General features: G+C 44.7%; 2 protein-coding genes across 4 annotated transcripts; both read right to left on the reverse strand.

Moving 5' to 3' along the window:
• Window positions 1-10,181: 10,181 nt before the first annotated feature.
• Window positions 10,182-14,852, reverse strand: RPL22L1 (ribosomal protein L22 like 1). The gene is made up of 4 exons (XM_083504641.1): window positions 14,725-14,852; window positions 12,763-12,855; window positions 12,037-12,158; window positions 10,182-10,517 (listed from the first exon to the last, which is right to left on the reverse strand). Exons 1-4 carry the CDS (start codon window positions 14,827-14,829, stop codon window positions 10,373-10,375), a joined length of 465 nt encoding a protein of 154 aa, XP_083360767.1. The 5' UTR covers window positions 14,830-14,852; the 3' UTR covers window positions 10,182-10,372.
• A 1,057-nt stretch (window positions 14,853-15,909) lies between these two features.
• On the reverse strand, window positions 15,910-25,916 carry EIF5A2 (eukaryotic translation initiation factor 5A2). 3 transcript variants are annotated; one of them, XM_083504626.1, is made up of 5 exons: window positions 25,564-25,916; window positions 22,710-22,899; window positions 21,204-21,308; window positions 19,916-20,047; window positions 15,910-18,955 (listed from the first exon to the last, which is right to left on the reverse strand). In XM_083504626.1, exons 2-5 carry the CDS (start codon window positions 22,872-22,874, stop codon window positions 18,896-18,898), a joined length of 462 nt encoding a protein of 153 aa, XP_083360752.1. In that variant the 5' UTR covers window positions 22,875-22,899; window positions 25,564-25,916; the 3' UTR covers window positions 15,910-18,895. The 3 variants fall into 3 exon arrangements, with proteins under 3 accessions (XP_083360752.1, XP_083360751.1, XP_083360753.1); XM_083504625.1 differs by lacking the exon at window positions 25,564-25,916 and adding an exon at window positions 25,059-25,454; XM_083504627.1 differs by lacking the exon at window positions 25,564-25,916 and adding an exon at window positions 23,927-25,441.
• Window positions 25,917-26,565: the final 649 nt, after the last annotated feature.

Genomic DNA, 26,565 nt, shown 5'->3' on the forward strand with positions numbered 1-26,565 from the left:
CCAGTTTTTAAACCAGGAAGGGCAGGGTATAAATAAATTATTATTATTATTATTATTATTATTATTATTATTATTATTATTATTACAGTGGTACCTTGGGTTAAGAACTTAATTTGTTCTGGAGGTCCATTCTTAACCTGAAACTGTTCTTAACCTGAAGCACCACTTTAGCTAATGGGGCCTCCTGCTGCCGCCGTGCCACCACCGCATGGTTTCTGTTCTCATCCTGAAGCAAAGTTCTTAACTCGAGGTACTATTTCTGGGTTAGTGGAGTCTGTAACCTAAAGCGTCTGTAACCTGAAGCGTATGTAACCCGAGGTACCACTGTATTATTATTATTATTATTATTCAGAGGTTTGATGTGAGCATTTGCAACTGATGGCGTTTGTAGGTTATACGGCAATGAGCATTCATCTAGAGCAGGGGTCTGCAACCTTTAAGACAAAAAGAGCCACTTGGACCCGTTTCCGAAGAAACAACAACAACTGGGAGCCGCAAAACCATTGCGACATTTAAAACAAATATATCTCTGGAGCCACGATCTGACAGCGGGCGGGAAGGTGACGTCGGGACGGTGCGTGACTAACACACGCACCGCCCCCATGCGACGTCACAGCCAGTACAGCGCCCGCCACAGTGAGGAGTGTTGGGGCGCACAATGCGCCTCCTCCCCTCGCTAGTATCTGCCCCGGAGCCGCAGCAAAGATGTAAAAGAGCCACATGCGGCTCCGGAGCCGCAGGTTGCAGACCCCTGATCTAGAGGCAGCAAAATTTGCAACAGGAAGTGGAAGAATTCAGTGATGGAGACGGGGCTTGGGCACCCACAAGAGCTGCACAAAACACCTCTGAGGGCTGCATGTGTCCCAGGGGTTGCAGTTGCACATGTGTGGGCTGTTCAAATGAAGGGCCATCAAATGAAGTCAGTGGGATTTACTTTGGAGCAAACATGCACATTGAGTCACGGCATCTTATTTTAGTCTGCATTAATTTTGTATCTTGAGAATGTTGAGCATTTGCCGGGGTGAATGTAACAGAAGAGTGCAGAAAGAATGGTCTGGTAAGGCTGGTGGTAGAAAGATTACAGGAACTTTAGGGTTATTACCCCTGGCAGACAAAGCTATTCTGAGTACAAAGCTGCATATTCTGACCAGCATCGGTTTACAAAGAAGTTGGTCGACAGTTACTGATCATTAGCATTTTCCTCCTGCTCTTCAGCCGGAAAAAAACCCCCAGCACAGTGCACATGGATCAGTAACTGTCTCTTACCTGCCATCCGGCAATCCTAAAAGACACAGCACAAAAGGAAAAGGGATTGGGAGGGAGAAGGAAAGGAGCAACTTTTTCTTCATCCTTGTTAACGACCAACAAGAATGGAAAGATTTCAAGGAGAAGAAAAGTTACACTATGACACACGGCTGCACTATAAACTAGCAGAAAGGCATTGTTGTTGTATTAGGACAATAGCAATGGTCACCAACTAGGGTGGCTTCAGTAGAGGGTTAGTTAGACTAATTTATGGGGAATGCGGCTATCGGTGGCAGAATGCCTATGAATGCCAGTTTCTGGGAATTGCAAGGGCATAGAGTGCTCTTGTCCTGTCTGGCTTCCCATAGGCATCTGGTTGACTGCCGTGAGAAAACAGTGCTGGACTAGTTTGCCCACTGGCCTGATCCCAGTAACACACTACTTATGTTCTTATGATACTGTCATTTTTCTTTTAGATCCTTTTCCTGCTGGTCCTTCATATGAAATCCACTGCCTTTTCACAGCTGTAAAATTCAGCAAGCAAGCAAACAAAAGGAACATTAATGCAGCGGGGAGGAAACCATTTGGTTAAACAACAGTCATCCCCCCCCCCCTTTTGATTCCATTACAATCCAGTTGTTGATTTTTGGTTTTCGTTTTAATCCTCATCATTCACCTGCTGGCACTGACGTTTCGTTCAAGCATGTGAAAAGCTGAGAAGGCCACTGAACAAAGCAGGCTTAAAAAAAAACCAAAAAACCAACAACAAAACACCCCCCCCCCAACCACTGTCTTATCAGTCAGCAAAAAAGAACAGGACTCAGGAAACAATCAAAGCTTCCTTTAAAAACTATCAGTTTGGAAACATCAAGGTCAACAAAGGAGGGCATTGGCCGTTTCGCAGCGAGTCCTATCAGCACAACGGCAACACTGTGTGTAGGCCTCTTGTTTTCGGAGCTTTTGAGTTACGATAAACTGTGTTACACGTGGGCTAAACAAATGTTGCCTGACTAGCAGGCCATACACTCTGGAGAACAAAGGGGGCATTGTCTGCCTTCCTCCAGGGGTGCGATGCTTCATCAGAGTCTTTGCCTTGTGTTGGCTTGGTTTCAAGCACATATTGTAGCTGAATATCCAAAAAGGAGTGAGGGGGAGAGATTAAAAATAATATCACTCATTTCTCAATATTGCATACAAAGGAAAATAAGCTGGATATTTCATCCACTAGCAGTGCCGTTTGCTTGTTCTTCCCCAAGGGATGTAAAGGGCAACACAACTTCTTGGGGAGGGTCGCAGCTCGGTGGTAAAGCATCCATCTTGTATGCAGATGGTCTCGGGTTCATTCCCTGACATTTCCTGGTAGGGTTGGAAATGTAGCCAATTTGAAAGCCTAGAGAGCCTTTGCCAGTTAGAGTAAGAAATTAAGAACTAGATGGACCAATGGTTTGACTCAGTATATGGCAATTTCCTGTGTCCCCAGCCCTTGCCATTAGTCTCTGTCCCTAGTGTGAGAGTTGTTAGGTAAAGGGACCCCTTTATTGGCCAAGGGAGCTGGCATATAGCTTCCAGGTCATGTGGCCAGCATGACTAAGCCACTTCTGGCGAACCAGAGCAGCGCACGGAAATGCCGTTTACCTTTCTGCCAGAGCAGTACCTATTTATCTACTTGCACTTTGGCGTACTTTCGAACTGCTAAATTGGCAGGAGCAGGGACCAAGCAACAGGAGCTCACCCCACTGCGGGGATTCGAACTGCCAACCTTCTGATTGGCAAGCCCTAGGCTCTGTGGTTTAACCCACAGCGCCACCCGCGTCCCTTGTGAGAGTTGTTAGGGGACCCCCTATTCCCCTCACAGAGCTACGATTCCCAGGGTTCCCTGAGAGAAGGGATTGGTTGTGAAACCACTCTGAGAGTTGTACCCTCCAACATTTCTCCGATGAAAATAGGGACGTCCTATTCCATAATAATAATAATTTTATTATTTATACCCCTCCCATCTGACTGGGTTACCCCAGCTACTCTGGGTAGCTTCCAATATATATAAAAACATAATAAAACATTAAACATTAAAAAAAATTCACTTCCCTATAGTATACAGGGCTGCCTTCAGATGTCTTGGGTGTGATGGTGACCTTAGAATTCTGAGCTCTTCTGAATGTGAGTCAGTTAGGAAATGGCATCTCAGTGGATTGGGAGCCAGATGCAAAAATTGGCACCTCGGCATAATGGATTCAGGGGCAGAGGAAGGGGTGTGTGGGCCGCCCCGAGTGTCACCACTGAGGGGGGTGACAAAATGCGGGGTGCCACTCACTGCAGGGCCTGCAGCGCACCCGAGCCACACTTCTCTCCTGGGAGAGACATGGTGGCTTGCAGGCACACAGGCTCCATGCTGCCCAAATGGTCCGCCCGCTGCCTCCCCTCCACTTGTGGGGAGGAGTGGGAGGAGTCAGGCAGACTCTGGAGGCCCCACGGTGCACCCCACCCCTATGGTGCATGCTGGGATGCGCCCCACCCCAATCTGGATGCTGGGATGGCTCTACCATCAAGGCACAGCCCCACTTTGAAACCACAAAAAGCAAAACCTCTTTGAAACTACTTTAAGAGGTCTGGAAAAACACAAGAATAGACAAGCGCTGCTGGATCAGGCCCATGTAGTTCGGTATCCTGTTCTCACAGTGGCCAGCCAGATTGTCAAGCCAATATAGCCAGAATAAAAATCTCCCCTGCCCAGATCCTGCCTGCAGCCATGTGCAATTTCCAAAAACACCTCATCAGGAGGGAAACTGTCAACCAAGCTGGCACCTGACTTTGCAAGCGCCTTCTGCCAGATTCTTTGTCACTGCAGCTGTCAATGCAGCCTGTTTTACACTGCAGGGAACGCATTTAATTTCATCTGCCTGACACCTCCCACGCTACTTCTTAAGACTGTTACAAACTACACTTCTGGACTCCAACATCACACCTGGTTTTCCTCCTCACACCTCCACCTGCCAGCCTGGTTTTTTAAATTAACAGGGGGGTGCTCTTATCTAACAATAGAACAGAGGTGGGGAATCTTTTACAGACCAAGGGCCACATCCTCTTCTGGTCAGCCTACCATTGGTCCCTTCCAATTTTATGATCCCATCCCATGCTATGTGAAAGTCATGGCTAAATTGTGTCCCATTGATTTCAGTGGGACCTAAGTTCAGCTGCTTAGTCCATATTCAATTCAATGTGCATAGCATCACTTAGTTCAGCTGGTCCTATGGGGTGGGGGCTGGCTCCCATTCTTTAGATGAGAATCTGTGATACATCATTTACTCCGGTTGGTGGGGGCCCCTCCTGCTAATTCTCAGTGGAGCCCCAAACATCTGCCCCAAAAGTCTTGCACTAGGTGCCCCTTTGGTTTAACATACTGCTGGATGATGGGGATCCAGAATAGCTGGAAGGAGGCCCTTTACACAGTGCACAGTTGAACTATGGAACTCACTGCCACAAGATGCAGTGGTGGATGCCAACTTGGATGGCTTTAGAAAGGGATGGGATAAATTCATGGCTACTAGTCATGATGTCCTATAGGACCAGAGGCAGTGTACCTGAATAGCAGTTGCTGAGGATTATGCTATAACACTCAAATCCTGCTTGCAGACTTCCCATAGGCAACTGGTTAAACCCTCTATCCTGAGTAAGGTTACCAGATTTTTTCCAGTGAATCCGGGGACACATTTCAACTTCAATTGGTTTTGTATGGGGACTGATTTGTAAATCTGGGGACTGTCCCCAGCAAAGGGGATGTCTGGTAACCTTAGCCTAGAGAGCTCTGGATTAGATGGGGCTTTTGGTCTAACTAATCCAGCAGGGTCCTTCTTACATTCTTAACTGGAAGAAGAGCTTTGAAGAACTCAGAAGCTCACTTGCAACTTCTGTTTGCCCTTCAAAAGGCTATACGGTAGCTTTTGCAATGAATAATGAGCTGCCCATTAACCAAGTTGTGTGGGGCAATACTCCGACCCACATGGCTTGGGGGGTGGGGGAGCACAAAAAGTGTTAAGACGCCAGCTTGTTTGCCTGAGATGTTCATTTACATTCCCTTCTAAAACTGCACGCTCTGCCGAATTATTATTATGGTGCAATACAGCCAGCTAGTGGCGAAGACTGTTAGCAGCCCAGTGAACCGATATTTTAAACTGGCAATATAAATTCACTGGAGTGTACATAAAAACAGTGCTAAAGACTACGTGGATGTTCAGGTCTATTAAAGAGATTATTGGGAGAGGCGAGTTCCCGAACGGAACAGCCAGTCCTTTTATAATCACGGACTACCCATACATTATATTCAAATAGTAAGTCAGTCACTGGAGACTTGAGAGCCACCTGGTGGATGAGGAACAAAAATCTACCTGGGAGGTGGGGGAACCTGTGGCCCTCCTGATGTTGTTGAACTACAATTCAGGATGTACCTTTGGGTAACGTAACTTTCGGGTTGCGAACACAGCAAACCTGGAAGTGCATACTTCCGGGTTTTGCTGTGCGTGCGTGCGCAGAAGCGCTCTGCACACATGCACAGAAGCACTTGATTGTGCCATGCGTGTGCACAGAAGCAGTGCCTCTAGATGCGGACTTTCGGGGTACATACGGACCCCCAGAATGAATTAAGTTCATATCCGGAGGGTCCACTGTATCTGACTTTTAGAAGACATCTGAAGGCAACCCTGTTTAGGCAAGTTTTTAATGTTTGATGTTTTATCGTGTTTTTAATATTCTGTTGAAAGCTGCCCAGAGTGACCGAGGAAACCCAGCCAGATGGGCGGTGTACAAGTAATACAGTGGTACCTCGGGTTACATACGCTTCACGTTACAGACTCCGCTAACCCAGAAATAGTACCTCGGGTTAAGAACTTTGCTTCAGGATGAGAACAGAAATTGTGCAGCAGCGGGAGGCCCCATTAGCTAAAGTGGTGCTTCAGGTTAAGAACAGTTTCAGGTTAAGAATGGACCTCCGGAATGAATTAAGTACGTAACCAGAGGTACCGCTGTAAATTATTATTATTATTAGCCAACCTAGCACCATCTAGCTGCTTTGGACTACAACACCCATCAGCCTCAGAGAGCACTGGGGTGTCCACTACAGATGTGAGTTGTAGTCCAAAACATATTGAAGGCACCAGGTTGACAAGGTCAGGCAACTATTGTTTTATGTTCCTACAGCTTAAAAAAACACATCTTCTCATTTTTAGCATTGTTGCTGGAATTGTATTATTATTATTATTGCCTTCCTTCGTTTGCAAATCATCTTTAAAGTTGAAACAGTAAGATCATCAGGGTTTGAAGGCACGCAACGCTGCAACCTTGCTGAAGTCACACAGGTCTGGTCAGTGCTGGGAAGGGAAGCCATCTGAGAGCAACACATATCTCACCTTGAGTTACTGAAGAAAGGCTGAATACAAGTAGAAAGGCTGACATCCACCTAGGTCATGCTTCAACTTGACCCACATAAATCAATTGACTTAAAACTTGCCTATTGAATTCAATGGGTCTACTCATGAGTGTGATGAACGCTGATTATCACCCATAATGAATAATCACGAATGCCAACGGCCGTCTTGCAGATAGCCACTCACTTTTGAAAGTATGGTTACCAAAAATTACAAATAGGGCTTGCATAAAATTATTCCATCAATGCTCTTGCTATATGCATGATGCTCTCTGAAGGGAGGGGAAAGGCAGAATAAATCACTTGCATAACCATTGTCGGGAACTGACCTTTGGCCAAACATAATAGCAGAACTGAAAGACTAAGACTTTTCTTCTGAAATTAGTTTCTGATTTAACTGCCTTAACCAGATTATTCCAAACCAGCTATTATTGGCTGAAGTCATTCTACACAGGAGACTCTGCAACCACTAAATATATAGAGAGAGCGCAATCTAGAAACTGCTTAAATAGCTTCAGGTTAAGAATAGTTTCAGGTTAAGAACGGACCTCTGAGGTATCACTGTATAATGGACTGGTCAGTCACAGAGATTACAGGAATGTGGCCATTAAGTATAAATATATGACTGTGTTATGTATTAATAATAATAATAAATTCTATTTATACCCCGCCCTCCCCAGCCGAAGCTGGGCTCAGGGCGGCTAACAACAATCAAAATAACCCAGCATTCTAAAAACCTTTCATTATAAAAATTAATTAAAATCAAATTTATGGCAACCCTTAAGCAAAATTCTGTGCAGATTGCCAGAGGAGGGGGTCAGGCTGCACCCTGACCAAAGGCCTAGTGGAACAGCTCTGTCTTACAGGCCCTGTGGAAAGATGTCAGGTCCCGCAGGGCCCTAGTCTCTTGTGACAGAGCGTTCCACCAGATTGCAGCCGCGGCTGAGAAAGCCCTGGCTCTAGTTGAGGCCACCTCTCTGTGGCCTGGGATCTTCAGGATGTTTTTATTTGCAGACCGTAAGTTCTTCTGTGGGACATACCAGGAGAGGCGGTCCCGTAAGTACGAGGGTCCTAGGCCGTATAGGGCTTTAAAGGTTAAAACCAGCACCTTAAACCCGATCCTGTACTCCACCGGGAGCCAGTGCAGCTGGTATAGTACCGGATGAATGTGATCTCGCAGCGAAGACCCCATAAGGAGTCTCGCTGCAGCATTCTGCACCCGCTGGAGTTTCTGGGTCAGTCTCAAGGGCAGCCCCACGTAGAGCGAGTTACAATAATCCAGTCTGGAGGTGACCGTCGCGTGGATCACAGTGGCTAGGTCAGGGTGAGAGAGATAAGGAGCCAACTGCTTAGCTTGGCGGAGATGAAAAAATGCCACCTTTGTTATAGCTGTAATCTGCGCCTCCATAGAGGGAGGTATTGAAGATTACACCCAAGCTCTTAACGGACGATGCTGGCACTAATTGCACCCCGCAAGAGATGGGAGTTGCCCCCTCAATCCCATATCGCCCCGTCCCAGCCAGAGGACCTCTGTCTTCAAAGGATTTAACTTCAACCGGCTCCCACATAACCATCCAGCCACAGCTTCCAGACATCTGCTCAGTGTGTCTGGGGCCGAGTCAGGATGGCCATCCATCAACAGATAGAGTTGGGTGTCATCGGCATACTGATGGCAACCCAGCCCAAAACTCCGGACAAGCTGGGCGAGGGGGCGCATAAAGATGTTAAAAAGCATCGGGGAGAGAATCGCACCCTGAGGCACTCCACACACCAAGGAGTGGCGCAATGACAATTCCCCCCCAAGCGCCACCCTCTGTCCCCGACCAGAGAGAAACGAGCGCAGCCATTGAAGGACTGTGCCCTGGATCCCCACGTCGGCAAGGCAGTGGTCCAGGAGTTCGTGATCAACTATGTCGAAGGCTGCTGACAGGCTTAGAAGAATCAGCAGCCCCGACCCGCCTCGATCCAGCTGCCTGCAGAGACCATCTGTTAGGGCGACCAGAGCCGTCTCGGTCCCATGACCAGCACGGAAGCCAGACTGGAATGGATCCAGAGCCGATGTTTCATCCAGAAACCTACCAAGCTGTTCAGCAACCGCTCTCTCAATCACCTTACCCAGGAACGGAAGATTCGAAACCGAGCGGTAATTAGATAGATCTAAGGGATCTAATGATGTTTTCCTTAAGAGCGGGCGCACCACTGCCTCCTTCAGTTCCCCTGGGAATATCCCGGTGCCAAGGGACAAATTGATATCACCCGGGGGGGGGCGCACCTCATCTGGACACGCTCTACTCAGCCAAGACAGGCACGGGTCAAGAGGACAGGTGGTGGGCTTTCCAGCTCGGAGGAGTCTGTCCACATCGGCTGGGGATATCCGGTCAAAGTGGTCCAATACTGGACCCAAGGACAGTCGAGGGGCCTCCAGTTCCTTTATTGTATCCAAATTGGCAGGGAGGTCATGGCGGAGCAACAGGACCTTCTCCGCAAAAAAGCTCGCAAATGCCTCACAGCTGTGTGTCAAATTGGCTATCCTTCAAGGGACGCTAAAGACCTAATTATGCTAAATAATTGTGCTGCGCGAGAGCTAGCGGAGGCAATGGAAGCTTTCATAAAAACCCTATAAGATGTTCTTGAGGCTCCGTCACAGGCACCCCGCCATACTCGCTCTAGCTGTCTGAGGTCCCGCTTCATTTTCCGAAGCTCCTCGGTAAACCAGGGAGCCCAGTTTCTGCAAGGTCGCCTAGGTGCAATCTCATTGATGGCTGCTAGGAGCTGGATATTCCAGCCCTCAACAAGCTCAGTCAATGAGTCGCCAGGGGGAGCAAGGTCCTGCAAGGCCTGACGGAATCTATCAGGGTCCATCAGCCTCTGCAGGCGAGCCCAAATTGGCTCGCCACCTAAGCAGGGTGGGGATGGAAAATCAATCCTGGCTTTCAGAGTGTAGTGATCAGACCATGGCACCATCGAAGGAGACATGATCACATCTATACCGACGCCAAAGATCAAATCCAGCGTGTGGCCTGCTTGATGTGTGGGGCCCGAAACAAACTAGGAGAGCCCTAGTGTTGCCATGGAAGACACCAGGTCCAGAGCCTGTGAGGAGGGAGTGGCATCAGCATGGATGTTGAAGTCCCCCAATACCAATAGGTTAGGGAACTCCAAGGCCCAGCCGGCCACCGCCTCCAATAGGTCTGACAGGGTGGCTTCTGGTGCGCTAGGTGGCCAGTACACCAGCCAGACAGCCAAGCTCACCTCGGAGCCCCACACTAGGCCAACCCATTCAATGCCGGGGATTGATGGCGATGGTAGAGCCCTGAAAGAACAATCTTCCCGGATTAATAATGCCACCCCTCCCCCCCCCCCGGCCCACAGTCCACGACTGGTGGACGGAGAAACCTGGGGGTGCCATCTCTCATAAGGTAAGTTTCCCCTTCGCACACCCAGGTCTCTGTCACACAAGCCAGGTCAACCCCCATGAGGTAGGCAAAACCTCATGTCATGTCCACAAGAGAACTGCAGATTATAATTTATCAGGAGGCTCCTTTAATGAAACTTTTGAAACACAACGAATCCCAGGTGCCCACAGCAATCTATAAGTAAAGTCAGTGTACAATTTTTCTTTGGTAATAAATGATTTCATTCTCATAAATAGATGATTCATGTGTACACGCTGTGCAGCAGGGAAGACAATGCTCCACATAAAAGCTTATTCTACTCCTCGGCTTCAGACCCTTCGTCATCATGGCTGATCTGGAAATAACGTAGTTCGTAGGTCTCGTTGTCAGACGCAACCACGCGCAGCCAGTCACGGAGATTGTTCTTCTTGAGATACTTCTTTGTGAGATACTTAAGGTACCTTTAACACAAAAGGCCAAGTGATTTTAAGCGTATGATGTAATTTGATCACAAGCGTTTACAAAGACGTGATACAAGACAGCAGTCGATGACTGCAAAAAGCAACAATGATTATTTGTTGAGCAGCTGACGCTTAAGACGTAGCCTGTCTAGCAGAACACCTAAGTCTGCAATTCTATAGACAAGGGAAGACCAGAAAGTTCCCAGTTGAAATTTGTTGTTTGTTGTGAACTCACTGAATGGACTTAGGCAAGCCACTATTGTTATCTGCCCCATTTATAACCAGGAGGTCAAGCAGACCCACCTTTCAAGATTGTTGAAAGGCTGAGAATTATATGAAAAAATCTGAATCACTGAGGTGCTATATAAATACTATTACATGTGATGAAATGAGGGATGCGGGTGGTGCTGTGGTCTAAACCACAGAGCCTAAGGGCTTGCCGATCAGAAGGTCGGCGGTTTGAATCCCCGCAACGAGATGAGCTCCCATTGTTCGGTCCCTGCTCCTGCCAACATAGCTGTTTGAAAGCACGTCAAAGTGCAAGTAGCTAAATAGGTACCGCTCTGGCAGGAAGGTAAACACCGTTTCCATGCACTGCTCTGGTTCGCCAGAAGCGGCTTAGTCATGCTGGCCACATGATCCAGAAGCTGTACGCCGGCTTCCTTGGCCAATAAAGCAAGATGAGCGCTGTAACCCCAGAGTCGTCCGTGACTGAACCTAATGTTCAGGGGTCCCTTTACCCATATCTTTTATAGATGAACTTAATTCACCAAAGGATGAGGGCCATAGCTCAGTAGTAGAGAACCTGCCCCCTAGGCAGAAGGTCCCAACTTCAACCCTCAGCATCTCTAGACAGGGTTGGGAGAGCCTCAGTCTCTGAAACCCCAGAGTGCTGTTGCCATCAGCCTAGACCAGGCATGTCCAAGGTCCCTTTTGGGGGCCTCATCCCGCCCCTGTGGCAGCTCAACAACTTTGGTTGGCCCTTGCGCATCAAATCTGGCCCTCTTTAAAAAAAGGTAAATGGTCTGACTTGGTATGGGAAAGTTTAATATGATCCTATGAGTGACCAATTGAGTAGGCAAAAACTAGGCCACTCCAGGAATTGCCAAAATATTACACTGCTCTCCCACAAAAAACAACAACCCAAGAACACATATTTGGAAATCAAGTGAAATCCATTAGCTTCCTTTCAAATATATCATACTAGTTAAGAAATCAACTGTAGGAAGCTGAGCAAATTAAATAGCCCAACCTTGTCTTCCAGGTCTCTTACAAAAGCTGGTATTCCAGAACAGAACTGCAAATAGTCTTTAGGTGTCAAGTGTGCGCTTGGCACAGACACACATGCTAAAGACACGAGATAATAAACAGCCTCAAATGCTGTTACTTCAGGTTAGCTTAACTGGGGAATTTCAACTAAAGCCACTTTTTAAATTTGTTTACAATTCTTGCTACGTGTCCTGAGGTTTGAGCTAAAATCAGAAAGAAAAGCCCACCACACAAAATAAAGAACACCCACCTTTTTGAGAACTGCCTTTCAGATGTCACTGTGATTTTGTTCTTAAAGCGTTCAATATGAACTACATTTCCCAAGTTTCCAGTTTTTCCATTGACCTTAACTTTTTCCTTCAGGAACTGTTCCTAATTCAAGAAACAAAAAAAAAAATGCAACACTAGGGAATGGTGCCCTAGATGTGGAACTAGGGAAGTGACCCTAGCCAGAAAATCCATTATTACAGTCACGGAATGCAAATAAATCATGCAAGAATCATAAAAAATGAATAGAAATATTCCTATTAATGTAATTCATAACCTACAATATCTGTCTCTCTATATATATTTATTTTAAGATACCAAAACATTGGTAAGATACAGTCATTTGGTATGGAATCCATCTGGATTATGATTAAGATAGTCACTAAGCCAGGCTAAATAATTATCCCATCCAGGTCTGTAATCCAAACCTCCCTGCTCAAGCAAAGGTAATTGCAGGCAGTAAGAATTAAAACAGGATGTGATTAATTGGCTGGGAATGATTTACAGTTGTAGGAGTCAAATTCTTACCCATAGGCTGATTTGACTAAAGGGCAACTATTTATCATGAATTTTACTATAAACACGCACAGACTTAATTTCCTTTAAAAGAAACCTCAAGCATTTGAATTTTTTAGCTTCCTTCCTTAAGTTTCAATGTATGCTGCCATTAAAACATGACCAAAGAAGTGTGAACAGCAGAACTACTTACAAAATTTCCTGAATCAAATATTCCATCTTCTACAGGATGGGTGAGGTCAAGGCTATACTTGCAAGTTGATTTTTTCAGTTTCTTGTCCTTTTGCTAAAAGAAAACCAAACATGCCCCTGAAGTTAGTATTTATTTTATGATCCTTATCTTCAATCAGTATAGTCAAGAGGAAATATATACCTCATATATCAGACATGCCTTAATATATTTATCTACTTAACCAATATTCTTTATCCAGTAACTTTCACTTAACACAGAAAATAAATTAGCAATCAAAATTTCATCACCTACCCTCACAACGGTGCAAGCCAAGCACAAGAATTAACAGCTCTTTAATAGCTAACTTTGTTTTCCTCTCAAAGGGCTAGGGACAACTTTTTTTGTTACCCTATTTTAGACTAAATTAATGGAGGACCTTGCGCCAAACAAACAAGAGCAGTTTCTGCCACGAGCACCAACTAGAATCCAAAGGGCCCATATCCAGGACCTGTGAGGTGGCAGAATCTGTCCAATCAGGGCAGTCAAGTGGTTAGAATGCTAGACTAGGATATGGGAGATTAAGGTGTCAGCCATGAAGCTAACTAGGTGACCTGGGGCCAGTAACTACCTCTTCGCCTAACCTACCTTTGAGTGTTCTTGTGGCGATTCAATGAAAGGAAGAACGATGTACAGCACCTTGAATTTTTGCTAATTAAACACTATGGTCTTTTAAATAGAGGAGGGGGAGGGAATTTGGTTACATTACTATGTATTTTTGTGTTTTCATATTGTAAACCACCTTGTGATCCTCCGATGAAAGGTTTATAGAAATTTAATAAATAATAACAACTAGGGGGGGGGGTTGGACTTAAGTGCTATGGAAGACCAGGATTAAGTGTCATTCCTTCATTTGTGGCTATCATAACATTGGGCTCCCCCTCCTTTCTTCTGATGTATACCTAATGTTAAGATGTACAGTGGGACCTCAGGTTACAGACGCTTCAGGTTACAGACTCCGCTAACCCAGAAATAGTACCTCAGGTTAAGAACTTTGCTTCAGGATGAGAACAGAAATTGCGCAGTGGCAGCTCCCATTAGCTAAAGTGGTACCTCAGGTTAAGAGTGGACCTCCAGAACAAGTTCTTACTGAGGTACCACCGGCATACCTAAAGTTAAGTGGTGGTTATACACAAGATGCAGAACTGGGGACACTCATCATTTACTATTGCCAGTTGACATTTAATTTATCCACAGGGTTTTCAAGATTTCCCATAGTCAAAATAAAAAAATTCCTTCCAGTAGCACCTTAAAGACCAACTAAGTTAGTTCTTGGTATGAGCTTTCGTGTGCGTGCACACTTCTTCAGATACACTGCTCATACCAAGAACTAACTTAGTTGGTCTTTAAGGTGCTACTGGAAGGAATTTTTTTATTTTGACTATGGCAGACCAACACGGCTACCTATCTACTACAAGATTTCCCATGTCCCTTTATGGATGTCCTATGCATTTTTGCTGGAACAGCAAACTTGGGCGACCTTCAGATGTTGCTGGACTCCCAGGCAGTGTGGACCAATGATCAAGAATGACCTCAAATTGCAATGTCCCTTTGCGTGAGAGGATTAGGAAACCCATCTCCGAAAAGCACGACGACGTGAATGAGGTACCTTAGAAAATTGGCAATGAGCGAAGAGAGTTCTTCACAAGAGTCCTCCAGACCTTATTTCGCATTATGTACGTGATCTTGCAAAACGTGTGTGGCGCCCATGAACTCAGGGTGCCAAACACGACAGGCAATCCTACTGAATGCAACGGGCTTACTCCCAGGTAAGGGGGGTTTAGGGTCACAGCTACACAGCAGCCTCCCAACAGCCCTGCAAGGTTTACTAGCGTGTCGGAAAGGAGCAGGGAAGTCTTCCTGCCCTCCTTTAACCCACCCGCAGCGCGTGTCTCCCGCCACAGCCCGCCCGGCTCAGAAACTCACCGGCGCCATCTTGGCCAGGCAATGGAGAAAGGGAGGGCGGAAGCATCGCGGCCGCGCTTTTATAGATATTCGCGCCGTGACGCAATGACGTGCAGCGTGGGCCATGCTCGAGGGATAAAGCAAGAGAGTTGACGCTCGGATCAGGGATAATACTTCCGGGTGCCACGCGCCCGCTCGTTTCCGGTAACGTGCGCACACCGGAAGCTGGCTGGTACAGATTCCGGCGGGCGGGTCCTGGTGTCCCGGCGCTTCTTTATTTTGAGGTTTTTTTCAAGTTTAATCAATAGAAATAAGAAACCCAAGGAGCGCGAGGAAGAACCGACCGGAAACAGCTCCCCAGGGCAATAGACCCCCAGGGGGCATACGCAGCCCCGGGTGGAGAGGCTTGGGACTGGAGTCCTTCTGAATGCCGAGCGAGGCTCTACCTCCGAGCGACACCTCTTCCCAAGGTTCCCTACAATCGCTATAGGATTTTTGAAACCCGTAGTCTGTTATGAGTGTGGAAATGCCACAAGGCTCCACCACACCCACCCACCCACACTGCATTTTTATGCAGGCAAGCTATTCTTGGAAAAGCGCTTCCCAATTAGACAAGTACTATTTAGGGTTGCCATATTTCAAACAATGAAAACCCGGATTGTTTTTTTTTCCAATTAACAAATCAAAACCAAATTAAATTAACACAATTATTATTTTAAAAAGGTTTCCTGTTTAGGATTCTTCTGGATATTTTGACTGATTTCCACCGGGAAACTATTCTGGATGTATGACGACCCCAAATACTAGCTGGCCAAAAATCTCTTTGCCCACCTTTGAAGTAACAGTGGACTACATTACAGGGGTTCAAGAAGCCCCTTCCAACCCCAAACCTCTCCCCTCTTTGCAATGCAGCAGATATTAACAATCAGTTTTAGCTTTTGGGTGTCAGGTCCTCCCCAAACCTTGTTTTACAATGGAAGAAATATTGGGCACCTTCGTGCTGTTCAAGCAAATGTATTTGCTCAGGTCAGTTTTTATTGGGCAATCTACAGCAGCCATCCTTTTCAAGTGAGATTGTGATCAATGATGTATGCTTAATAAGGAAACTACAGTAGGGTCATGTCCTTATAGAATTCATAATCTGTGGAAGTGCATATACAAGGCATTTATTAGCAGTTGTAGGGAAAAAAGTCAAAAGAGTAGCACTTAGGTTCAAACTTTATTCTCATTGTGATCCAAATCATAATTCAAACTTTTCAATAAAACAGTCGTTAAAAGCCAAGAACTCTTAACACATGAATACGCTATTACAGAAATGCAGAAAAAATACAAACCTTTCAAGTTTTGCTTTTAAAGTCAAAAGTCACTCCTGTACAATGAACACTGCATCCATTTGCTAGCCAGTAGGTATATTGCATACTTGTCTGAGCTACCGTATGTGGCAAATACAAAAACCCCTTCTCCCCACACGTTGTTTAAAATTATATGTTAATGTAACAGTCATGAGCGTTCACTACAAGACCTAGATAAAACAATGTAAATAAAAGCCACAGAGATCATTGTCCGAGTTGTACTGTGGAAATGTGAGTATAATGTATGAGAGTCATATGCTTTACACAGAATAAAATGTTTAAGCACAGCTTGTTCTATGAAAGTTTCCAGACACAGCCAACATTTCCATACTTAAAGCTTACTGCAGTCAAACATGTCATCTAGTCACTAGAATAGCTTGGTCACAATGTTTGACTGTGTTAGACTAAGGTTCAATGTACTAGAACTTTACTTGCATCATAGGCATGCTATAAATTTATGGAATACAAAACCCTGTAAGACTTTCAAGCAGCTTCGTTAAAATAATCAACTTAAGCTCTTTCAATTCTTCACAAGAGCAGCCCTGAGAAGAGTATATTCAAGTCATGGCTCAACTAGCAGTGGTTTTGTTGAACAAAGACACAACAACACATCAAGAGGTAAAGTTGGGTTTTAAAAAAGAAGTTCCTAACATCTGAGGCAAGAGAACCTACAGCACACTGAACAAAACATCAATGGACCCAAACAAGAAAGCTTGCACCATTACAGAACAGCAGCAGGACTGAGTTGCTCATATCAACAGCCTTAATTTTGGCTTACAGCTTGTTAGAAGAGCTTCCACCTGCTCCAACTAAATAGTTTGTTCCAACTATGAAGTAAAAACCATTTAAAAGTGAATTTAGAGAAACATGATTACCCTGAAATAGCTTAAATAACCTGAAAGATACAGTATTAAGCTTTTATTAGCAAAGTTAGTTTATTGTAAACCTGGTGGGTTTGTAGAGACTGCTCTCTACTAATGAAATGGCTTTGCTATTGTCTTATTGTAAATACTGTAGTTTTTACTGGTGAAATGACATTGCAAAACCTGTATGCAAAAGAGCGCCATACAGATCTACTTAGCAGATTCCCCCCTCCATCTAGTCTAGATATTCTGTGGTTCCAGACTGCTAAAAGTCAAGTTGAAATTAAGACAGTATGTTTTCCGAAGTATAATAGGGCACTTCAGTAACACATTTCCAAAAGCCACCTGCCTCTACACATTTTAGTTGCATACGTCCTTAAGATGATGCAAGCAGTTAAGATGTTAGTAGGACTCTTCAGATACTATGACACCAGTTTACTTCTCAAAACTGTTCACATTCATGACTAATGATACTAGCTGAGTCCATGTTTCAAACTGGGACTTCTCATTCAAACCATGACTATTGAGAATCAACTATCTAGGAACACTCACATGATTAGACTAAATATGCTAAAATCCTTCAGCTTTCCAGTAGCCCTAGATCTTGAAATATGTAGTTATTTACTACCACATCAAGACTGTGCTTTGTTCGAGTGTTTATTGCCAAATCAATCTGCATTGTGCCCCTTTTCTGCATAGATACTTATAATATAGAGCCTACCACTAGACCCTGATGCAGTTCATTTACACCTGTTGTCTAACTAACTTCACTGATTAAAGGGCAACCATATTCCTAATTGAAGCTCAAAATCCTGTTTCCTATGCACACAAAAAGCTGCCAGTAATGAACTAAGCACGTTTTAAGAACCCAGTCACTAGTTCAAGTTAGTCAGTTGCTACCAATATTTAAGGCAAATTTAAGTTAAGTTGGTGTCCCGCAAAATGCTAATGAAGCAGAAGCATGATCTTACAAAGTTGAAGGTCATGTAGACAAATTGTCTATTAGCGATTAGGCATTTGCCTGTTCAGTGTAATCAAGTCTTGTACAAGTAGATTGTGAGTCAGTGTGACCCTTTAACACAGCACTGAAGTTCTTGTACTTGATAGAGCACTCTGTCATAGTTCTTTTTGGGACTGTACAACCCATGACCTAATTTCAGTTGCGTGAAACCAGGCTCATATTAAGCCTTTATACAAGCTAGTATGTGCACTTTTGATCCATTAATAAAAAGTCAAAAAGTCTATTTGTGCTACAAAACTAAAGAGTTAAAATCAAAAACAAATATGCCTAATACTGAAACACTTGAGGCATTCCCTTCTTTTAAACTAGAAGAGTGGCTGAACTCCATGTTGAAATCAAAGGCCTCTAGTGAATCTCCTCTCCCTCCCTCCCACCCCAAGCTTTTGTGCACTATTAACCAGAGTATGAAAGCATCCAATATTCTGGATGTTTGCATCACAGGCAAATGGTGACATGTTAAGAGTGAGCCAGCCAGCAAGACTACAGATATAAGTTTGTTGTACATGGCCATCAGCACTGGCATTTTGATCACATGAGTTCCCTTGTCTCCAGCTCAATGACTATTCACAGTTCAGTGCAAGCCACATTTCACCATATTTTAAGATAAAAGTGGTTATTCGCATTTGTTTAAAATCTTGTATTTAAACACTATTCTTACTTAAACCCAAACTTAGTACTACCTTGGTATTGGCACTGCTATACAGTCTCATTCGAGCAAAGCATACTAGTTAATACCTCATGATCTAAAATGACAGTTTTGACTGCCTTGCCATTCCTGTAAGCACTTGAACTTCAGCAATTTTAATATTGCCAAATGGCTTGCAACATTAGCCAGCACTATTTTCAAACAAAGACACGAGGTTGCTAGTGAAGGTTATAGCTTTGGTGATAATTAGAACTAAAATAAGAAATCTGCAGTTGCTGAGATATGAGCAGCTGCTCAAATCCAGATGGTCCTATTTGCAAGGTTTTATGGCTACAGCACATTCTTCACTCATTGCACACATGACTGATACCTAAAGGAGAGAGAAAAAGCATTATTAGGATACACAAAACAGCTATTACATTTACAACAAGTGTTGTGATGGCAATAGTTCTAGCACCAGTATTCCAATTTTAGTCAACCTCCCAGCAAAAAGCTAATCACAAAGCACATAATTAAGCTAATCTAATTTAACAGTAGCTTGAGTTCAGCTGAAAAATAGGAAGGAGTATTTATAATAAAGACAAGCTGAGGAATATAATTTTAACTTATTCTGGTCATCTAAGTTTAGGAGGACACTGATATCATTTCCATGTAATTATTTTGGCACTAGGTTTTTTACAAAATGAGACAGTGATTCCCAATTGGAGGTCTGCATAACCTATCCAGGGGGTCCATAGCTCATCAACTGCTCGGGACATCTCATTTTTTTAGGGCTATGCTCTTGTGTAGGAGTGTGGTCCAGAAGACGCACACCACAGTTGAGCTGGGACATTTTGGGGGGTATGGTGTCACCATTGACGTAACAAATATTACATTTTCAAAAGTAGGGGGACCATGGCTTGGCTTTTGAAAAACAGGCAGTCTACAGTACTTAGCTACTTAGGAACCACTAGATTTACATGTTGGTTTTTGTTACTAGTGTGATGCCAAAGCTTCCCATGGCCGATACGTTCTGCTTTGAAGGTATAATGTATTTCTATTTTAAATGTGTTGCAAGTTGCTTGGAGACCTTCAGTTAGTAAGCAATTAAAAAGTATAATAAATAATATGAATAAAGAAAAAACCAACTGCAATTACAAGAGATAAGCCACTTATTATTTCAGAATAGAAAACTAATTCCACTTTATCCCCCTTTCTTTTCTCCCCATTAAAATAAGGCCCAGGAAGTTATTTTAGATCAACCGTTAGCAGCAATAAAGTACTTTCAAGGTAACTTGGGTGTCAAAAGAAAAATAAAACCCCAGACTTTTTCAAACCTCTGAGATTTTACCTGGAAATCTTCGCCTGCATTATATTTCCCCTCTATTTCTTTGCCTAGTTCACCTTCTGGCACCTTCAGATCCTCACGAACTTCACCACTTTCTGTCAGCAAAGAGAGATATCCATCCTGTATACAGATCAGCTGCAAGAAATTAACAATTCCAATTCAATTTTATTCATAATTGAATGAAGTTCAGTCAAAAGTATTGGCATATGGGCGTTGCTTTCTGAACTTAGCATTTTGCTTCTGATTGCTATAGACCAGTGGTTTTCAAAACTTTTTTCTCTGGACCACACTTTCAGAATAAAAATGTATAAAACAATGTGAATGAGAATATGAATCATTCACATATTATATTTATTGACTGTCCTGGAATCTTTCTGCCACACTTGCCATTGTCTCCTGCTATATCAATGTGGCACACCACACCGTTTGAGAGCCACTACTACAGAAGAACAACCTTGCACATTTCTAATACACAGAACCCAGTTTCAACCATTTTTAGCTCAGCATCTATTCAGTGTGAATCACAGCTTTAGTCACTAAAGGGATAAAGCTAAAAATGCTGTATTCAGTAGAACTTTCTAGCAAAAGCAGCTTTGAAACTGAAAAATATAGTAAGATGATCTAAAACTGCCAAGTAATTTTATATGTGGCTCCTAATATTGCTACTGGCAGATGTTCTGCAAATGTAACTTGCTTCAAATATTCCTGAATATTTTATAGGAAAGCCTATTTAAGAAATTCCTACCATATCAACCCAGCATGAGATATTTCATAGTACTGCAAAGTACCTGAAGATAGTTCTACTAACATACACTACGCTATGTATTTAAACATATACATCAAAGCAAGGAACTGCACAACAAAATTGCACAAAATTTTTAGTCTGACAGAAACAATTCATCTTAGTCTGGACACAAGGGGAATATTTAGGGCCACTTGTTTTATTAAGTGTATGTGTATCCCATCTTTTCTATTAGCATGTTCAAGGTGGCCCCCATCCTACAAAATCAATTCATAATGATGATTAGATGGCATTTGTAATAATCTCTCCACTCCCTCTAATGATGGAATTTTATGTTGTCCAGTGGTTGCACCAAGGGTTAAGTATTTGACTGGAAATGAAATGTCAGAGGCACGAGATTACAAAACCCAGCTCATTTTGATGGGTCCTTTGGAAGGCTAAGTAATTTAAGACGTGGAATTTTAATTAAGGAAGCATAGTCTTTTCATAGGATATCAGGCTATGCCCAGAAGGGACTTTCTATTTGTATAGATTAAAATGTAGACTTACTTGATAATCATTCCTCTTGATGTTAGGAACATCCATGTTGTGAGTGGAAGGACAAATATCTTCATATTTTTTGCCAGTGAACACATCAATCCCAACTAGGTGGACCTAGGAGAATGTTCATGCACATATATTTAGGCTACCAAGAACAGTATGTTCCAAGAACAAAGTTTGGGGTAGGTGGGGGGAGATAGAAAGCAGTGTGCATCACCCAGAGACTAAAGCTGGAACAGTTCTCTAAAGAAAAGCCACATATAATGATACTCAAATTTCAGTCTATCGTTGACTAGAACAAGACAGTGAAACACATGGCATGAATCCTGCATGCGACCCTCAAAGCCGTTTTTGGCAGCCCTCAGCAACATTTGACCCAAAACCAGTTAAGGAGGCACTGAGCTTTGGGAAGAGTTGTCTCCACATAACTACAACTCCCATCGTCCCAGGTAGCAGGACCAGTGGTCAGGTATGATGGGAGTTGTTGTCCAACAACATCTGGGGACCCAAGGTTGAGAAAGGCTGGGCTAGCCTATACAGTACAGTATCTTACTTCAGGAGAGAAAAGTCATGAATGATTTACCCATCTCCACAAATAGCTTAGAATTCTGAGACATATAGTTTTCTGTAACCAAAAGTTAACGACTAAACAACAACAAACGACTAAACAAACGACTAAACAACAACAAACGACTAAACAAACGACTAAACAACAACAACAACAAACCAAAAGTTAGCATTTAAATTGATGTTTGGATGTAACTTCTATGCTAACTGCCTAGATTCAAGTCACCTATGCATGCCCATCACCTTTAAGAATCCTTCTACCAAGGAAATATCTTACTGAAGAACTACCAAGATCATATTTGCTTATGGCGACAGTTCTGAACTTAATCATGTGCTTAGATACAAATTACACAAGCTCCAAAAGAGAGGCTTGAGTAACTCAAGCCACCTCAATTTTCTGACTTAAATTCACAAGCTTAATCCTGGCATGTTCCAAACCCGGGAGGACCATGTTGTGCTGCAGATCTGTACTGGTTCCCTTCTCACCCTCACCATCAGATTCCCTCCATTTGTGATGCAAAACTAGAGAGGGGGATATGAGCTTCCAGGATGTTTGTAATCCTCCAAACCATGATTTGGAGAATAAGAATGCAATGTCTGAATTGAACCAGTGTACCACTTGGAATCAGATACACAATTCAGACAAGGGTATTTAGAGAGGTTGCAAATTTACTAAAAAACAGTGTGCACTATATTGGGGGACTCATTTTCCATGTTCTCCCCTAGCAGAGAATGCCACCCAAGTCAGAAACCTTATACTAGGACAGCCAGCTAGACTTGCACTACAAGAAAAGGACAGATAGTGGCAAGTTAAGTAGGACTGGGCCATGCACCTGGCAAATCAGATGTTAATGTTTAATATCAGTAAACTAACTAATATTCATTGAAGAGCAATGTTGGCATACCAGAACAAAAGTAAAACTCAAGACACCTCTACCAAGCAATTACCTTTGCATGACCATGCTTGCCAGTCTTTGAAGTTGACATTTCTACAATCTTGCAGGGACGTCCCTTCAGCACCACAAAGCCATTTTTGCGGAGTGCAGAACACTGCATAGGGTAGGTGGCAGAAGCACCAGCATCTCCAGTGGTAAAATCAACTTCATCAGCCATAGTATGTAGTGTGTTCTGGCAAATACTATAAAATTTAAAAATAAATCCCGTTATTTCATGCATCAGTTACATAATAAAGTATTTGTATCTTTAATAGAGTTATAAATAGATATGCAGATGAACACAAATCTCTCACTTATATACCATACTTCGAATATAATGAACCATGTTACATAAAGTACTATACTCAGTCCAGCACTGAACATATCAACAATCTCCACCTTCACTGCAAGTACGACAGCGTTGTGAAATGGAATAGCTGTCCCCTGTGGTCACTGAGTACACATCCTAAAAATGCTAGCTCAAGACTGCAATATGGGATGGGAAGGGCAATATTTTACTCTCAGGGGTCCCAACTGCCATGTTATGGCTCAGCCAGGGCACGGGGAGAGTAGGAAGAGAAAAGTTGCAGGAGAAAATGGTAACAAGGAATGTAAAATTACAATTACAAGATTTATAAGAAATGCAAATTGTAAGAGATTTATAAACTGGAACAATAGATTTATAAATTTGGTTTCTGAAGCTGTGGAATAGAATTTTGGGGGATTATTGAAGATTAAGTGCTACTGTCCCACACTTGACTCAAACATGAACAGTATTTTGCTGCCAAATGCCAGCTCCTATTTGGTGAGAGCTACAGGCTCTGTGGGTTAAACCAGAGAGCCTAGGGCTTGCCGATCAGGTCGGCGGTTTGAATCCCCACGACGGTGTGAGCTCCTGTTGCTCAGTCCCTGCTCCTGCCAACCTAGCAGTTCGAAAGCATGAAGTGCAAGTAGGTAAATAGGTACCGCTCTGGCGGGAAGGTAAACGGTGTTTCCATGTGCTGCTCTGGTTCACCAGAAGCGGCTTAAACATGCTGGCCACATGACCTGGAAGCTGTACGCCGGCTCCCTTGGCCAATAAAGCGAGATGAGCACCGCAACCCCAGAGTCATCCGCAACTGGACCTAATGGTCAGGGGTCCCTTTACCCTTATACACCACAGCAATTAAAACTGTAACATGTTTTCCACACAGTCTGATTGTATGGTGAGGTATACAACTGAGCAATTACCAGCAAATGGGGCTTCTTATTACAGGATGGTTGCAGCAGCATGAAGAATCCCATCTCTCAGAAGTGCCTTTTTGGCAACAACTACAGCCATTTCATGATATTACAATCACAGCAGTTACCCTCAAGCCAGAAATGAAATGCATGAGGAGAGGTGATGTGAAAGAGCAAAGGGATAACTAATATAGGGTGCTTACAGTAGGCATTTTGTGGTGGTTCACAATTCTGGCAGCCGAAGCAAGTCTACTTATCATTTAGTGATCTCAGGAACCTGTTTCATCACTGTCTAAAAGCTGTAAGGGTGTACCATGACTGGTAGGGAATGCAGCAGATAGGCGTTAAGCAGCTGAAGCAAAAGCAGATGGGGCTGCTGCATCACTAAAACTCTCACAAGAGAATGGAATTTGAACAGATACAGAGCTTATTTTACCCTGCATGACAAACAGGATTGCTCTCAGGAAGCGTTTGTGAGCATCTTAAAGGTATCTGGGTGCCCACTATTGCTCAACAGAGGGGGATGGTGTACTAGGTATGGGAAGATTTGACTAGACGACCTTTGGACAGAGCCTACACATCAATTCTTAAGAGGAACATGGAAGCTTAATAGGTGTGCACTTTCTTACTCTCTCACACACACATTGAGCACACAGGGCCACGTTTTGACCTACCCAGCCACCAAAAGGGGAAACCAGTGTGGGAAAACAATGGCCAAATGAGCTCCTCTACCTGTTAAATCCCCAAAACACATTCCAAAATCCGCAATAGGGCAGTATCTTTATTAGGGCGTTTTCTCATCTTGGTTAGTCCTAATGGAGATGGCCCCAGACTTGGCATCCACAGTCACGTACGGACTCGCTGTTAGAACCGTGTTTATGGAAGACAATGTTACTCAGCTACGAGTGATCGCCAAAGACGACGACGACTATGAATTCTAGCAGTTTTCTTGGGGACCAACATGGCTGCCTTTCCTTCTTGGATAATTCTAAACACTCGTGACCAAGAAGCGAAAAGGCCATCATGGGTGGAGAAGCTGCGACCCCCCTTCCCGATATTCTTTGGACTCCGAACAGCTCCTAACCAGGTTGGTCGGGGAGGGGTGTGTGATACGAGGTGGTGTAGGCCCAACGCTATCTACCTGGCTATCCTGCACGGCAAAGGGGTTGGGATGGATGACCCTTGGGGACACCATCCGACTCTACGGAGGGCACCGCTGCTTCCCCGCGGCATACACCGTTATTATGCGGGGGGGGGGGGCGGTCAGCAGGCAAATTTAAACATGGCTTTCCTCACAGAGCGGGTAATGAGAGAAACAGAGCTGAGCAAACGATCCGCTGGCCTGGGAAATTCAAGCCCCCGCCCCCCGGCTCCTCCATCTCCTCAGCCCCGAGTGCCCCCAGCTCCCGCGAAGGGAGGCGCCCCGCATGGCCGCCTCGTGGGAAGAGCAGGCGGCGCCGGGGAGAAGCCTGAGGGGAAGGCGCCGGCCGCCTCGGACCCGGCTCTGCACCAGACCAGTCCGGCCCGGTTCGCCGTTGGCCTGAGAGGATTCCAAGCGGCCCGCCAACGGCTCCAACGGCTGAGCGGAGGGACTAAGCGGGGGGGAGGGGGCGCCGCACGCACCCGCGTCAGGAGCCAGCACTTACCTCCCACGGCGCAGGGAAAGACTGGAAGAGCGTCGCAGCAACGCGCACGCGCAGAGCAGCCGTAAAGGGAGGCAGGGAGGCGTGTGGGTGGAGAAAAGGAGGGAGAGAGAGCGGGAAGGGGAGGGGGGAATCCCCCTAGGCGTGAAGGGAGCGCGCGCCGTACGTTCCAAATTTAAAGGAGGGGGGAAGAAAATCCTCCCAGCCCCGCCCACATCGGTACAGGTTATCCTCCTTCGCCATTGGCCGCTTTATCCCCCAACCCCCGCAAGGCGCGAGCGCGGACCTGCGCGCCGGTCTCTACGCCACGTGACAGCTTTTGCCTCCAGGCCGGCGCCGCCCCCGCCTCCCTCCACATCCTGGACGTCTACACTTTTACGGCGTCTGTGATCGTCATCTGCCTGCGCCAACTCGCGGCTGAGCCAGGACTTTTCGTACACGTGTGGGCGCTTCGTAGCATGTGCTCGGCTTTGCCCGGAAGCGGTACGGAAAGCGGCTTGGATCAGAAAGCCTGGGCTCTTGCCGCGCGCAGCATTGTGTTGAAGCGGGCTGGTAGTGGATTGGGAGAGCAGCAGCACCCCATCTTTTTTTCATACGAAAATGGTTAGGGGGTGTTTAAGAAGCTTTGTGTAGTGTCAGTAGGTTGGCACAAACCATGACGTTTGGGGACATTAATCTAGCTCAGGGGTCTTAATAGTGTTAGAAAAACACCCCACTATGTTATGTAATTTTGTTACTATGTTATATATTTTTGTGTTTTTATATTCTAAACTGCTCTGTGATCCTCGGATGAAGAGCGGCAGAGAAATTTAATAATAGTTATCCACGCACGCGCCAACTCTTGGGTCAGAGGTAGAGTGCCAACTTGCATAAAATATTGCATAATCGATCACAAGGCACCATTTGAATAGCAGTGCCCATAAACTTTGTGGGTGCCTGGCCAGAGGCCGCCTCTGCTTGAACGGATTCCACTAGGACAAGGACCAACTCCATTGTAAACCGTCG

Source organism: Podarcis liolepis, assembly GCF_965112155.1.
Source record: "Podarcis liolepis genome assembly, chromosome: 5".
NCBI lineage: Eukaryota > Metazoa > Chordata > Lepidosauria > Squamata > Lacertidae > Podarcis > Podarcis liolepis.

Bases quoted from the DNA above. Each gene is read 5' to 3' on its own strand.
- RPL22L1 (XM_083504641.1), bottom strand. From the start codon at position 14,829: ATGGCCCACGCTGCACGTCATTGCGTCACGGCGCGAATATCTATAAAA. The intron at 12,856-14,724 runs GTGAGTTTCTGA...GTTTTCTTTTAG, and splicing joins GCCTGGCCAAGATGGCGCCG to CAAAAGGACAAGAAACTGAA. The intron at 10,518-12,036 runs GTGGGTGTTCTT...TTTGTGTTAAAG, and splicing joins GAAAGGCAGTTCTCAAAAAG to GTACCTTAAGTATCTCACAA.
- EIF5A2 (XM_083504625.1), bottom strand. From the start codon at position 25,150: ATGCCGCGGGGAAGCAGCGGTGCCCTCCGTAGAGTCGGATGGTGTCCC. The intron at 22,900-25,058 runs GTAGATAGCGTT...TAAATTTTATAG, and splicing joins TTGCCGTGCAGGATAGCCAG to TATTTGCCAGAACACACTAC. The intron at 20,048-21,203 runs GTAAGTCTACAT...AATTTCTTGCAG, and splicing joins TCAAGAGGAATGATTATCAA to CTGATCTGTATACAGGATGG.